A 17,036-nucleotide genomic window follows, 5' to 3' on the forward strand; every position below is an offset into this window, starting at 1 on the left:
TCGCGGACCCGTTTCGAGTGGGTCGCGGATGTGTGAGTGAAGAAACAAAAGTTGGAAATGAAAAATTGGAATTTATTTATTTTTTGGGGGGAAAAAGTCAAACTTTTATTTTGAAGGCCCGATTTTCTTCTCAGAGTGTACCAGAATGCGTAATTTATGTTAGTATTTCTAAAAATCTCCTGGGGGAGAATCCCCCCAGACCCCTCTGCTGGGGTTGGGTTTCAGCATGTGTGCCTTTTTATATAGTTCAGCTTTGATTCCATCATCTCATTAAACCTTTTTTAAAAGCATACTTTAGTTCTGTGAAGGGATATAAGGGATATATGCACTGTACTTCACTTTTATTAATATTGTATGCTCAAAAGCGTATATATTACAGCACGATTTTTTGTTGAATAGATTTGAGTGCTTCAAAATGTTGGGTCGCGATGTATTGACCAAGTAAAAAGTGGGTCCCGAGGCCTGACCAGTTGAGAACCACTGATCTAAATCATGTTGTGCTTGCTGTTGATATGAGATGACTGATTGATCTTTTCTTTCTTTCAGACATCAGAGAGGCAATGGACAAAATCTCAGGTAGGAAATGTCTAGGACGATGATTGGCCGATTTCCCACTGGTACAGGGAAATGTTTAAAAAAACGTTGTGTTATCTGTTAGAAAAATCTCTTGAGCTTCAATATCAGGATCCATGTATTTATTATCCTCTCAAGAATGGAGGTAGTCAAAACAAAAAAAGAGAATTTGTTGGTATTTTTGTCAAAATCTCAAAATTCTGACTTTTTCAAAATTCGAACTTTTTTCTCAAAATTATGACTTTTTCTCAAAATTATGACTTTTCTCAAAAATCTCAAAATGATGACTTTTTCTCAAAATGTTAATAATCACTGGTCACCGGCTTGAGCTTCAATCTCAGGATACATGTGTTTGTGATCCTCTCAAGAATGGAAGTAGTCATCACATACAGAGCATCAACTAGTTCCTGAACAGGGGGGGGGGGGGTGCGAGGTGGAGCCTCGCAGTGGCGAAACCGTGCCGCGCCACACTAATTGCGCCAGTCTGCGTGATCCGCCTGTAGGCAGGCACGGCCCTGATCTCACGTATCTACTATAATGCATAGCTGATTGTGTTTTATATATAAAATATGAATCTGCAAGGAATTTAAAAACGAGTATTATCTGATACATGTAATTGAAGCAACACAATGTTTGCCCCTGAGATGTAATGCACAGGAAGTAAAGGCTGATAAAATGGAAATATTTAAGTTGTAGGAGTTTACGAGCAGACTTTGAATGCAGCATTAGGGGGGGCGCGTCCTTCTAGGTTGGCATTGAAACATGATACTAATTCTTGCAGCACTTAGTTGCAATCTGCATTTTCACCAATGGATGTCACTAAAGCTGGTTCTTTAAGTCAGTGGTTCCCAACCCTAGAGGTGCGTGAGGGTATTGCAGGGGATAGGAAGAAAGATTAGGGGTGCAATATACAGTATTTCCTCACAACAACAAAAACATTAAAATCATTCATAAGCCTGGTGTCCCTCACCCAGAACTATCAAAGCTTATAGAAGAAAAGCAAGTGTCAAGTGCCTCAATAAAAGCACTTAACATAGATGTTGAAACTGCTAGAAGTGAGTCTTAATATTATTATTTTTCACTCACAATAAGTGTAAATGTCAAATTTAAATGCATTTGTATTAAGGGTGAGTTATACAAGTGATTTTCATCTAAGGAGCTGTTGGGTTAAATACAATTACAAAAGGTATATAAGAACATAAAAAAAAACATGTTGAATTATTGTAAATTGGTATCTCAACATGTATATTTTTAATTTTTTGTAATGCTTTTCTTTTTCTATTTTGAGATGTTTACATTTTTTAATTCTTTATTTCTACCCTTTTAATTTCTCTTATGTGCAACGCCTTGTCTTTTATGCTGCTGCCACGCAAAAATGTCAGATAAGTGATTCTTATAGAGCGCAAGGGGAATATGAGAAAAACAAGTTGGCTTTAAGTGAACAAAATAAGTACTTTTCCACCATGGTGTTCTTTCAAGACTGCGATATTCCAGTATTATAGACACTACACTACATTTAGTCATTAAAATAAAGCTGCTTTACTGATATTTCTGATACTTTTTTAATGGTTTAACGCAGGGGTTCCCAACCCCCGGTCCGCGGACCGGTACCGGGCCGTGGAGGTGTTACTGCCGGGCCGCGAAATAGCTGTGAGTTTATTGTAATATTTGCAGAATTATAAATATATAAAAATATTTTATCATAATATTTTTTTCAAAAAGTGTTTAATTTTCGCACCTATGCCACCAGTCATATTATTTCATCCAGTAGCTAGTTAATCTTTCACCAGAAAACTGTTGAAAATGGCTTTTATGATGTTCCGAGGGATTCGGCGGCTCAGCCTAAGGTCTCAGCCTCTTGTGCGCACGAGCATGTTACCGGTGCGCCAAGTAGGAAGAGGAGCGCACAGGAGACAACCGTTTGATTGCAGACTGTTATGTTTATGTGGGGAAATGGTGGTGCATACATTATTTGAGATAGATTTCAAACTCGGACTTAATTTTAAGGACATGTCGGCCAGGGGTGTAGAGCTATTTGTTTAAGCACCGGATTGGCAAAACAGGAGAGTAAACCAGTCTGCCTTGATCTATGAATTAATGTCCGGGACTCTCACGGTATCTGCTGCCCGCAGCTGTTTTATAGAAGGAAACCCTCCTTCACTTCATGACATGGCTGCAGCATCAGGAGGCAGCGGGACGTATACTCGGTAAAGAGCTGTGCCTTTTTACGCACCGCCTTCGCTGTGTTTAACTTAATCAGAACAGTTTAAGAGTGACTGCAGGCTGCTACGTGTTAACCACACACACATCTACACACATCGAACTGCCCGATTACTCCCCCTTTTATTAGTTTTATGAAGGAGATGTCCAGTCAGTCACCAAGGCGCATGATGTGTGTGTGTATGTGCTCTGCTCAGCTCAGCTCTGTGTGTTTGTGTCTGTCCGACACCGGCATATATGCGGCTGTTCCCAAAATAAATTTGTTTAAACTTAATCTCGATGTAGTGCTAAATGCTGTCGGGAGTGCACCGGAACGAACGACACTATCATAATATCTTCTGAAAACAAATGCCAGTGACACACACACACACACACACACACACACACACACACACACACACACACACACACACACACACACACACACACACACACACACACACACACACACACACACACACACACACACACAGGCGACCGGACATCTCCTTCATAATGCGCCTTCTCCTCGTTTTCTCAGCATTCACTGGATTATCCGTAAATCAATCAAACAAAACCAAAAAGTTGATTTATTATTTATTTATAAAAACTGAAAAACATCGGTTTTTTGGTTTTCCGAAAAACCAAAAAACAACACCGGTTCTTTTTTAAACTTTGTTAATATGTTTTGGATGCATAGTGTTCTAGTATTTGTTCAGGCTGTTACATACAATTAGCCTCTGTTGCTACCTGCTGGTGGTGAGTAAATATTAAAATCAGTTAAAATTGACAACCGGTCCGCGATTTTTTTTTAATGTCCGGTCCTTGGCACAATAAACGTTGGGAACCCCTGGTTTAACGGATAAAATGCAGTGAGATAGGAGTTGGTTATTGTGATAAACCAACATACACCTTTACAACTGGATCTCTGGTCGTTAATAATGACATAGAGGTAAAAACAGAACAAAAGCAAGCATATTGGTCCGTTATATTATGGGAAGATGTGAAAACTTTACTTCTGTATTTTTGCAATGGAGTCTGGTGGCTTTTGAAACTTTAAGTCACACTTTTGGACACGGTTCTTCTGCATCTGGGTTTGTGGTATGAAGCTAAACAAAATTACTCAAAACAAATCTTCTCTGTGTTTAGTGCCGGGGAAGAAATTCCATGTCTCCGTGGCAGGATGTACCAACGGTGCTCATGAGACCTATGTTAATGACCTCAAAGGGATGGGTCAAATCGAGGTGATCTCTCCTGAACAAAGTGACTACTTGGTGCTTTTCTGTCCCATCGCGTCTCGAGTTGGAACAGACATCGGAGAGGCAATGGACAAAATCCCAGGTAGGAAATGTCTAGGACGATGATTGGCCAATTTCTCACTGGTTATTCAAAGGTACACAGGGAAATGTTAAAAAACGTTGTGTTATCTGTTAGAAAAATCTCACTCGTCACCGGCTTGAGCTTCAATATCAGAATCCATGTATTTATTATCCTCTCAAGAATGGAAGTAGTCAAAACAAAAAGAGAATTTGTTGGTATTTTTGTCAAAATGTCAAAATTCGGACTTTTGGTCAAAATATCAAAATACTGACTTTTTCTAAAAATTCGGACTTTTTCTCAAAATTCTGACTTTTTCTCAAAAATGTCAAAATCTGACTTTTTTTTCCAAAATCTGACTTTTCTCAAATATCTCAAAATTCGGACTTTTCTCAAAATGTTAATAATCACTGGTCACCGGCTTGAGCTTCAATAATCAGGATCCATGCGCTTGTGATCCTCTCCAGAATGGAAGTAGTCATCACATACAGAGCATCAACTAGTTCCTGAACAGTGTCCTTCACATGCTGATATCCAAGAGAGGGAGTTACACAGTCACAAGATGGAGGAATATAAAGCAGTCTTCAATGTTTAGTTCAGATTAGCTCCACGTCAGAAATGATCATGCTTGTCATATGTCTATCTCCATAGAGGCTGAATCATCATGTTAATCACATAGCTATCATATGCCTCAAACAGTCCTGATGCTCTTCTAGGTAATCATACATCCTGTCATGTACACAGCTACAGTTGGGATACCTTTGTTATCATGTGTACTCTGATATTGGAAGAGTACCTTCAGTATTTTCCCAACATTATCTCTGTGCTCACAGGTGGGAAACCAATCGTTCTGGTGGTGATGCATCACACCTACGACAAAGATCATTTTGTGCCTGAAAGCAGGAGACTCGTGGAAAACCCGGATGTCATCGTCACCGTAGACGTTCTGTTCCATCAGAGCAAAATGCTGATCTGCAACCGCAATGACATGGCCTGGTTTCAGGTCAAGGATGTTCTTGGAGTTTCCCCTGGACCGGTAATCCATTTCACACACAATCAATAAGAAGAAAACTGATCATGTGACTTTAAAGGGCTAGTTTGGATGTTTAGAAGTGGGGTTGTATGAGGTGTTTATCTATAGGCATTGTATCAGTTACAGTAGATGGCGGAGCGCACCTCAAAAAAGGGAAACCCAACGGAAATAATTAAAGATAATTCTAAGTGTACGGTATATTTGGAATATCTTCAGTGCTTAACCTTGCCATAAGCTCTAACTATACCTTATAAATACCTCAATAAACCCCAACCAATAACATTCAAACTATCCCTTCAAGAGGTTAGGAATCATTGCTGTGGTTTACCTCTGAATGGATGAATTTCTTCTGAATGACACTCGTTTTTGTTCTTCCCCTTCAGGTCAGCAGCTGGCGACCTTGTAAGTATGGCTTTAATAATAACCTTCTATTTATTTAACATATTATATCATAATACCCAAAATATCCTAATTCGTATTTTCTTAAGAAGCTGCAAATCAATTTGTATCTTGACGCTGAACTGCAGATCAACAATTGATAAAACTAAACTAATGAATGTTGCTCACTCTAGGATCAAATTCTAAACGTGCCGTACAGTTATTTGACTATTATATGATGCTAACGATTAGCTGGTTTAAAAACCCCAACAAAAAGCAATGTGGGTAGGTGTGTTGAAACGTAGTGTGGTGACTATTGCCACTCAATATCACAGAGGGAATGGCTGAACTGGGTAAACTAGTTGGACACGTGTAATCTCCATTTCTTTCAATACCATTTATTTTTCAACAAACACGGTCAAAAAACAGTTTGCTCTTCCCAGTCCCAGATCACCCACCTGTACCAGGGACATCAATTATATCCTGTGGCCCCATTACGCCATCTAGTGTTCAAAATATAACAAATAACATATGTTTATGTTTATGCTTAAGGGATGCGTGTGCCGCAGAGGGTTGGACGTTGGTGCATGTCGTTGTGTTCCAAGACACTTCATCTCATATCGGCTACAGTATTGAGTAAGTAAGTCGCTTTGGATAAAAGTGTCTAACAAGTAACATGTAATCTATGTTTATTTAGGATCCCCATTAGCTTTTGCTCTTGACAAAAGCTACTCTTCCTGGGGTTCGACACTTAAAACAATACAACAATACTACTCAACACAACAACATTCAAGACATAAGTCCTGACATCATTAACAACATCACACACATCATGAACAATCTCATCCACTTTCAACATCAAACTCAGCCAAGGATGAGTGCACAAGACACCCACCAGTACAAAGCATGAAATAAAATTAAATTAGGGTTCACAGTTCACAAGGGGTTCATGCTCATTAGTAGATGGCACTCCAATCTCTTCTTGAAAGAGGCTCTGGACTCTATGTCAGCAAGGTAGTTTGGCAATGAGTTCCATTGTAGCTCTATAAGTCACAGAAGAGTTCAGAAGATGTGTCCTGGGTGTAGGTGCCAGCAGATGGCCTGATGTAGCTTGTCTAGTCTGATGGTCATGCTCGTCTCTTGTGTAAAATATTTGATCATAAAAATACAGTGTTTTTTTGGCCAAATTGGACATTTCTGAGAAAAGGGATAACACCAGATTGCAGACGTTTCTCAACCAGAAGCCGTGATAGATTTCTATGCATAACTCCAATATGAGTGTAATGGCTGCAACACGTAGTATAGATTCAAGATTCAAGGGTTTTATTATCACGTGCACAGCAGCTACAGTGTAGTTATGGCAATGCAAATCTTAGGTTCCTCCAACAATGCAACATATTATATATAGGACATAAGACAAAAAATAAATAAATAGTGCAAATGAAACAGAGTACGATACATTTGAATAAAATAGTGCAGTTTTACTAACGCTGGTGGTGGCCATCATTTGTATCGGAAAAGCACGAAAATGTGACTTCTAGCAAGATGCCAACCAGGCTTTAAAATAATATATATATTGAAAATTACTAAATGGACAAATGGCCAAAGCTGTAAAAAAACAGATTTTAAAAAAGTGTATTTTATTTCCTTTGTAATAAGAAAAAACCCATGTGATCTAAATCATGTTGTGCTTGCTGTTGATATGAGATGACTGATTGATCTTTTGTTTCTTTCAGACTGGAGGATTATTGGAGGAATTGTTGTTGTTGTTGTTGTTGTTGTCAAAATCATGTCGCATACACAGAAGTAAGAAGACCTCAGGGGTTTATTATTCCAATAAATGCATTTTGAAGGGACAAAAGTGCATGTGCAATGCATTTGCAATCAACGGGAAATGAAGGATGCTATTAAACTATTAACATAGATGCTTTTGAGCTGAAGCTTTGGATCACTGATGTTTTATCTAAGGTGCATTAGAGAAGAATAGATGGAAGAATAACAAACCTGATTTAAGTAAATGACTCTTACAAATTCACACAAAATTCAAGTTAAACTTATAAGACAAACCTGCTATTCGTTGAAAAGTCTTTAAAGTCTATTATTGATAAAGTTCCTCCTGTCCAAATTGGCACCGAAGAAATCTTTTAAACAGAGATTTTAATGTAGGTGAATGGGTACAAACGTGTTAAATGAGAATGTTAATTCAGTGTGCTTTTGAGATATACAGATTTGTTAACATAATGTTTAAATGTGTGCCGTAGAGAAGTGTGTGATCAAATCTTATCAAGTTTAACATATCCTAAAATATCTGTAAAACCCTGCTGCTGCTGCTGCTGCTTTGTGCTCATTAAAACATCAACATAATAAATACAAACCAACCAATCACAGTGTCTGTGTACCTGTGTCTCATTGTGGATGAACATGTTTCCAGGCCCGTCCCTGGCCAACATGAGGCCCCACGCAAAGATATATGATGAGGCCCTCTGTTTCGCGGGCGTCGGCGTGCTAGGTGGAGCCTCGCAGTGGCGAAACCGTGCCGCGCCACACTAATTGCGCCAGTCTGCGTGATCGGCCTGTAGGGAGGCACGGCCCTGATCTCACGTATCTACTAAAATGCATAGCTGATTGTGTTTTATATATAAAATATGAATCTGCAAGGAATTTAAAAGCGAGTATTATCTGATACATGTAATTGAAGCAACACAATGTTTGCCCCTGAGATGTAATGCACAGGAAGTAAAGGCTGATCAAATGGAAATATTTAAGTTGTAGGAGTTTACGAGCAGACTTTGAATGCAGCATTAGGGGGGGTGCGTCCTCCTGACAGCCTGCCTCTGAGAGCTGATAGGCTGCATCAGGGGAGTGGGATATAAGTAGACATTTAATACAAATAATGAAAAGCTATATATCATGCTATATTTAAATGTTATATTGTAGGGCCATACCTATATAAGGTATATTTATACGTTTCTGTTTTCAAAATACCAAACAGATCATGCATTTTAGCCATGCCTCATTTCGCTCTATGTGCTGTTTGCTGTCTACGGGGCTGATTCTGTGACTGCAGCTGACCACGCCCCCCTGCAGGAGAGGGGAGCCGTGCTCTGATCAAGTCAAGAGGGGGAGAAAAAGAGATCTCCGTCCTCCGTGTTTTATTATATAGAGTCGTTATTCATTTGTTTTAAAGCTCAATAAATAACAAAGCAGACCTTTGACCGGCACTTTTCTAATTTTGTCCGGAAGATTTCAACTTTAACGGACATCTTGACCGGCGAAAGAAACTGAAACTGAAACTCTGCCGCACGGTCCCCTCGTTCCTTGGAAGAGGCGGAGAGGTGGGTGTTTGTCATCTGCTGGTGGACTAACCGGAGAGAATTACAGTGCTTGCCTCGACGGGGAGGGATTGCATTGAATTAAAGCAGCGGGAGCAAACGCTTGCCTCGGGGAGGGAGAAAAAAAAGCCTCAGCGGAGAATAAACAGAAGGGTAACCATGGTAACTATGGGCAGGAAGTCTTCCTCGCTGCTTTTGTGGCAGACTACAGCGCCTCTTACAGGCCTGGCATATGTACTACAGCGTCTCCAGCGCTTTCGAGTGGCAATGGCCGGCCGTGGCCCCAACCCCACATTCCCCTGATAGGTGGAGAGTTGGCCCAATAGCCATAGCGCCACTTCTGTGACGTCATTGAAGTGTTCAAATCTGGATCAGTTTTTATCAGATCTGTTGCAGCCCCTTTTTTAGAGATTTGGGTATGGAGGAAAATAGAGAGGGTTTGTGTTTTCTGCAACCCGGTATCACGGCAAGACGTGAACATGTGACGATCTACCATGCTGGGAGACGTGAATATGTCACGGTTTCGTCCCTTCAAACGTGACAGTTACACGGTATTGTTAACATGGCCCAACCAGTGGAGAAATACCCGGAAGTGCCAAGCAAATGGTCTCCCGCGCCTATTGGTCGGTTTTTATTGTCAAAATGAGATGTTTTTTAATTTATTTTTTAATCGTCACACTTGATTTCGCCGATTTTCTTGTTGCCCTAGCTGGTCGACACCTCTTTTAGCAGAAACAAAGGCTACATTAATGTATTAAATCAATGTTAATCCATGTGTGTGGATCATAGACTGGTGTGGATGTGGAATTAACGGACGTGACGTTGTGCGATTGCGTTGCCAGACAACGCAATTTACAAACTCTTCAACTACAACCCTAATTATATTTAAAAACATTTTAGAAGGCCTCACGAAATACTTTAATGTAAATTAAAATGTAAATGTGAAGGGGTGTGTGTAATGCTTTATATATACAGTCTATGGTGTAATGTGGTGATTGACATTATTCACCCACGGATCTATGGGTTGGGGGTATTGTTCCGCACGGACATTTTAGTTAACCGGACTTACTGTTGATGTGAAATCCGAAAAAACAATTAAAAATAAAATAATACTTTATTCCGAGTTTGCTTGCTTTTCTCTTTGGAGGTCATTACATAACGGCATTGTAATACACGGTTCGGCTGCATTAAATATTACATATCTGCCGTTGTTCTGTATTTATAGAGCCCTGATGAGAAGACTTCTGGACAAACAGGAAGCACTGCCGCCAAAACTGAAAACGTGACGTAGATCATAAATATATCAGCAATTAAACAACATCTTCCATTTATTTTCACACAATACGTCTCCTTGCAGTATCAATACTAATTCGGCTGACTTTTATATTTGATCCAATTGGTAGATACGCTGTATTTACACCATAAACGGTGCACAGCTGATAGAAAGGCACATCTAGTGGTTAAAGCACGTTATTGAATTGTATTATGTTATTATTTTTCACAAAAATGAAACCATCAATAGCAGAAACAGAATTAACTGTCATTAGTAAACCACCCAAAAAAAAAGATCATAAATGGTTTTGTTTTATATATATTTTAAGGATAATAATAGCAATGTAACACTGTCTATGACACTTAGCCTACTGTATAACACTGATTTGAAAAACATACAGAAAAAACGAATTCACTGCCCTTAATAAAGTATTTAAATATACATTTCAGGTGTGCTGTTTTGTTTAGATCATTGACATCTGGAGCTCGTCCTTTTTGATTATTGTTACACCAGGTCTTGTCAAAACCTTTATTCCATATTCAATATCCATTACTAAACAAAACAGCAATTCTACTCCACTACAATTCAGAGGTTAACCTGGTATTTTTACTCCACTACATTTATTTTAGTTACTTTGCAGATTCTGATTAATGATGTGAAATATAAACAACCCTTAAATCAGGCTTTAGTTACACCTGAGAAATTCAGGGAAAGGTGATTGTCAAGTGCCAACAATCAGGAGAGATATTTGATAGTTGCTGCTTGAGAAGACTAAACATTTATCTGCAGATCCCTATAAAGTATATTCATTACTCGTTATTCTCTACTAATAGTTAATTAAAGACTGTATATAATGGCTATTTTGCATATCCCTTTCAAGATTTCAAGATTTTCTAAGGATCATTGACATATCATATACACAACTAATTCAATAACGTGCTTTAACCACTAGGCGGTGCACACAAGGTACACACAGCCATAATAACTTTGTATTATTAGTGTAGGACACTTGTGTATGTATAACATCTGAAGATGTGTAGTTTTATTCATGTTTTCACATAATTGTACAGGATATTGCTATATTATTTCACATGTTTTACTTATAATATCTGATTTGTAAAACATCACAGACAGAAAGGTATATCCGTCATTTAACAGTAAGCTATTGAAATTCTGAATCCATAGATGTGTCTCCCATCACCCAAATCCCCTGACTATTCTCTCAACTCAGTATTTACATTCTTATATTCAAAGAAAATCAGTAATATCTTTAAAAACGACAAGTTATTTTATATCAGCTGTGCACCGTTATGGTGTATAACGTATTTTTTTTCGGATTTCACATCAACAGTAAGTCCGGTTAATTAAAATGTCCGTGCGGAACAATACCCCCCAACCCATAGATCCGTGGGTGAATAATGTCAATCACCACATTACACACACCCCTTCACTTTACATTTTAATTTACATTAAAGTATTTCGTGAGGCCTTCTAAAATGTTTTTAAATATAATTAGGGTTGTAGTTGAAGAATTTGTAAATTGCGTTGCCTGGCAACGCAATCGCACAACGTCACGTCCGTTAATTCCACATCCACACCAGTCTATGATCCACACACATGGATTAACATCGATTTAATACATTAATGTAGCCTTTGTTTCTGCTAAAAGAGGTGTCGACCAGCTAGGGCAACAAGAAAATTGGCGAAATCAAGTGTGACGATTAAAAAATAAATTAAAAACATCTCATTTTGACAATAAAAACCGACCAATAGGCGCGGTAGACCATTTGCTTGGCACTTCCGGGTATTTCTCCACTGGTTGGGCCATGTTAACAATACCGTGTAACTGTCACGTTTGAAGGGACGAAACCGTGACATATTCACGTCTCCCAGCATGGTAGATCGTCACATGTTCACGTCTTGCCGTGATACCGGGTTGGTTTTCTGACACTTGGTGAGTTCCCTGGAACACCGGGGACACATATTCATGTATAAAAGACGTACAAAAGTGCATTTTGCATGATAGGTTCCCTTTAAATTAAATCAAGTTTGAGGGTCAAGCTGTAAGACTGAGTAGATTTAAATGTAAAAGGACGAATAATTAAAGTTGCATTTAAGATCTTCATTCCTGTACATTATTTAATTTTCTCATCTTATTCTATTTGACATGTACAGTTTATTTCACCTTTGATTATAATGATTGATCATGAAAGTGTTCTCAAAGCTGGTAAAGGTGCTGATAGTTTGAATGACTTTGTAGGGTAGCTTGTGAATTTGCTCCAGGTGGAACTAAAGTCTGATTTAACACTTGATTATATTTCACATCATTCATCCAGATCTGTAAAGTAACTAAAGGTATTAAATACCATTTACCTCTGAATTGTAGAGGAGTAGAAGTACAAAGTAGCATTAAGGGAAATACTCAAGTATAGTACAAGTACCTCAAATGTGTACTTAAGTACTGTACTTGAGTAAATACTTTTAAACCTTTAGTTGCTTTACTGATCTGGATGAATGATGTGAAATATAATCAAGTGTTAAATCAGACTTTAGTTCCACCTGGAGTAAATCCACAAGCTACCCTGCAGTATACAAAGTCATTCAAACTAACTGCACCTTTACCAGCTTTGAGAACACTTTAATGATCAATCATTATAAAACATATCATATATATTATTCTGAAATGGACCAATCTGCACGATGAATACTTTTACTGTCGCTACTTTAACTATATTTTGATGATAATACTTTTCTACTTTTACTTGAGTAACATTTTGAATGCAGGACTTTTAGTTGTAACAGAGTATTCCTACTCTGGTAGATCTGAGTACTTATACTTATACTCAAGTCAAATATCTGAGTACTTCTAGCCTACTTTTACTCAAGTACAAGATCTGAGTACTTCTACTCTAACTCAAGTACAAGATCTGAGTACTTCTACTCTAACTCAAATATAAGATGTGACTATACTTCTACTTTTACTCAAGAACAAGATCTAGGAAACCCTGCAGAAAGCAGCGTTAACACAGAGTAGAGGGAACATTACAGTGTGGTATTTCACAAAATTCAACCTATAAACACACAGATCAGATGGACACAGACTATAATATTTTTAATTGTCCATAAATACCAAACAGATGAAAGTCTATAATCACTTTGGGAGTACTTCTACTTTAACTCAAGTACAAGACCTGAGTACTTCCCACCGCTGTCACATGTTATGAGAGGAGACACAGTGTCTCCTCTTCCTGCAGCGGTCACCAGAGAGCACGTAGCCGCAGAAAGGGAAAGTGAAAGAGCAGAGCAACATGCAAGAGCCAGGCCAGATAAACTATCAGTCTTTTCAGTAAGTACTCTTCTTTTAAGGCTGCTGCATATCTACCATTTAACGGGGTAACTCTGCAGGTTCTAAGTTCACTTTAATATACTCTCACGGACTAACGCACGCTTTTTTAAGAGATAGAGAAGAGTGTTTGTGACGCATGTTTGAAGTGTGTGTACTAAAGGTTTCCATTTATCTTCCTCAGAAACATGGACGGCCAGAGACAGAAACAGGGTAAGAAGTGTCTTTAGAAATGAACTACATGTACACATTTACTCATCATTCTTGCAACTTTGTACACATTTCAGAGGTGGCCTATTTTTTTACGACATTTTTAATGACTTTACAGATTACAATTCGTCCTTCCTGTCTAAAGAAAAGCATGTGTCTCTAAATGTGATGACTTTACATGTCAATTTATCCGCGTCAAATGTAAGGATTAGCAGGATATACAGCCTGTGTTATATAACAGTAACACCCTAAGAGGGGCCATTTTACTGCACGATGAATACTTTCACTTTCAAAATTCAAAGCTCAGTTGCTGCTAATACTCACACACAGCTTTAAATATACGACTTTAATTTAGTTTCAGGGTGTGGGCACTTTAACTTGAAGGACCTATGTGTAGGACAGGGCGGAATTATTGTCAGAAATGGAATATAATATTTACACAATCACATGATTATGAAGAAGGTTGTGCTTTGATCTTGCTGGACTAAATTTATAACCATCATAACGTTGTGCTTGCTACGAAGCTTCTCCCCAATATTCATAATTCCAATGGAAACCCTCAATTGGCTTTTTTTTAGGCTTTTTTCTTCTTGGTTGGCATCGAAAAATGATAATAATTCTTGCAGATCATAGTTGTAATCTGCATTTTCACCACTAGATGTCACTAAAGCTACACACTGGTCCTTTCAGGCAGTGGTTCCCAACCCTAGAGGTGCTTAAGGGTATTGCAGGGGATAGGAAGAAAGATTAGGGATTGAAATATACAGTATTTCCACACAAAAAAACATTTTAAAATCAATTTTCATAAGCCTGGTGTCCCGCCCCCAGAACTATCAAAGCTTATGAAAGACAAGCAAGTGTCAAGTGTCTCAATAAAAGCTCTTAACATAGATGTTGAAACTGCTAGAAGTGAGTCTTAATATTATTATTTTTCACTCACAATAAGTGTAAATGTCAAGTTTAAATACATTTGTATTAAGAGTGAGGTATACAAGTGATTTTCATCTAAGGAGCAGTTGGGTTAAATACAATAACAAAACGTTTAACATAACATTTTAAAATTCTTTATTTCTACCCTTTTAATTTCTCTTATGTGCAACGCCTTGTCTTTTATGCTGCTGCCACGCAAACATCTCCCAAATTGGGATCAAGAGAGTACATCTTATCTTATTTAATCACAGATAACAGTGATTCGTATAGAATAGTGACCAGCACAAGGGGAACACGAGACAAAAAAGTTGCCTTTAAGTGAACAAAATAAGTACTTTTCCACCATGGTGTTCTTTCAAGACTGCAATATTCCAGTATTATAGACAATACACTACATTTAGTCATTAAAATAAAGCTGCTTTGCTAATATTTCTGATACTTTTTTAATGGTTTAACGGATAAAATGCAGTGAGATAGGAGTTGGTTGTTGTGATAAACCAACATACACCTTTACAACTGGATCTCTGGTCGTTAATAATGACATAGAGGTAAAAACAGAACAAAAGCAAGCATATTGGTCCGTTATATTATGGGAAGATGTGAAAACTTCACTTCTGTATTTTTGCAATGGAGTCTGGTGGCTTTTGAAACTTTAAGTCACACTTTTGGACACGGTTCTTCTGCATCTGGGTTTGTGGTATGAATCTAAACAAAATTACTCAAAACAAATCTTCTCTGTGTTTAGTGCTGGGGAGGAAATTCCATGTCTCCGTGGCAGGATGTACCAACGGTGCTCATCAGACCTATGTTAATGACCTCAAAGGGATGGGTCAAATCGAGGTGATCTCTCCTGAACAAAGTGACTACTTGGTGCTTTTCTGTCCCATCGCGTCTCGAGTTGGAACAGACATCGGAGAGGCAATGGACAAAATCCCAGGTAGGAAATGTCTAGGACGATGATTGGCCGATTTCCCACTGGTTATTCAAAGGTACACAGGGAAATGTTAAAAAACGTTGTGTTATCTGTTAGAAAAATCTCACTCGTCACCGGCTTGAGCTTCAATATCAGGATCCATGTATTTATTATCCTCTCAGGAATGGAAGTAGTCAAAACAAAAAGAGAATTTGTTGGTATTTTTGTCAAAATTCTGACTTTTGGTCAAAATCTCAAAATTCTGACTTTTTCTCAAAATCTCAAATTTTGACTTTTTTTCCAAAATTCTGACTTTTTCTCAAAATCTCAAAATTCTGACTTTTCTCAAAATGTTAATAATCACTGGTCACCGGCTTGAGCTTCAATCTCAGGATCCATGTATTTGTGATCCTCTCCAGAATGGAAGTAGTCATCACATACAGAGCATCAACTAGTTCCTGAACAGTGTCCTTCACATGCTGATATCCAAGAGAGGGAGTTACACAGTCACAAGATGGAGGAATATAAAGCTGTATTCAATGTTTAGTTCAGATTAGCTCCACGTCAGAAATGATCATGCTTGTCATATGTCTATCTCCATAGAGGCTGAATCATCATGTTAATCACATAGCTATCATATGCCTCAAACAGTCCTGATGCTCTTCTAGGTAATCATACATCCTGTCATGTTCACAGCTACAGTTGGGAAACCTTTGTTATCATGTGTACTCTGATATTGGAAGAGTACCTTCAGTATTTTCCCAACATTATCTCTGTGCTCACAGGTGGGAAACCAATCTTTCTGGTGGTGATGCATCACACCTACGACAAAGATCATTTTGTGCCTGAAAGCAGGAGACTCGTGGAAAACCCGAATGTCATCGTCACCGTAGACGTTCTGTTCCATGAGAGCAAAATGCTGACCTGCAACCGCAATGACATGGCCTGGTTTCAGGTCAAGGATGTTCTTGGAGTTTCCCCTGCACAGGTAATTCATTTCACACACAATCAATGTGAAGAGAACTGATCATGTGACTTTAGAGGGTTAGTTTGGATGTTTAGAAGTGGGGTTGTATGAGGTGTTTATCTATAGGCATTGTATCAGTTACAGTAGATGGCGGAGCGCACCCCAAAAAAGGGAAACCCAACGTAAATAATGAAAGATAATTCTAAGTGTACGGTATATTTGGAATATCTTCAGTGCTTAACCTTGCCACAAGCTCTAACTATACCTTATAAATACCTCAATAAACCCCAACCAATAACATTCAAACTATCCCTTCAAGAGGTTAGGAATCATTGCTGTGGTTTACCTCTGAATGGATGAATTTCTTCTGAATGACACTCGTTTTTTTTCTTCTCTTTCAGGTCTTCCGCTGGCGACCTTGTAAGTATGGCTTTAATAATAACCTTCTATTTTCAGATGACAGTTTTCCAATATCTACATTAATAAGCCATTGCCATGTGAAAACCTTCTGTCTATAGTGGCTGTGAAGTGATATTTACCTAGTAGTACTCACGTGTAAAAAAGAAGA

The 17,036-nt window shown here is 38.3% G+C and overlaps 1 protein-coding gene across 18 annotated transcripts in view; it reads left to right on the forward strand.

Annotated features, from left to right (window-relative positions):
- The window catches only part of LOC117489241, a 72,135-nt gene that overhangs the window by 31,227 nt on the left and 23,872 nt on the right, over window positions 1–17,036 (forward strand). For 15 of the 18 annotated variants that reach the window (XR_004556591.1, XR_004556590.1, XR_004556589.1 and 12 more), the window contains 4 exons: window positions 547–576; window positions 3,922–4,113; window positions 4,923–5,125; window positions 5,506–5,524. Coding sequence is in view for 13 of the 18 variants with exons in the window: in XM_034138419.1 (XP_033994310.1) it covers window positions 547–576; window positions 3,922–4,113; window positions 4,923–5,125; window positions 5,506–5,524 (444 nt within the window). In the remaining 5 variants the exon portion in view is untranslated. Of the gene's footprint in view, window positions 1–546; window positions 577–3,921; window positions 4,114–4,922; window positions 5,126–5,505; window positions 5,525–6,052; window positions 6,141–7,236; window positions 7,888–17,036 lie in introns of those variants that run through there. The other 3 variants (XM_034138418.1, XM_034138420.1, XM_034138424.1) reach the window with 3 other exon arrangements.

The sequence above is a fragment of the Trematomus bernacchii genome, unplaced genomic scaffold (genome assembly GCF_902827165.1).
Source record: "Trematomus bernacchii unplaced genomic scaffold, fTreBer1.1, whole genome shotgun sequence".
Taxonomy (NCBI): Eukaryota; Metazoa; Chordata; class Actinopteri; order Perciformes; family Nototheniidae; genus Trematomus; species Trematomus bernacchii.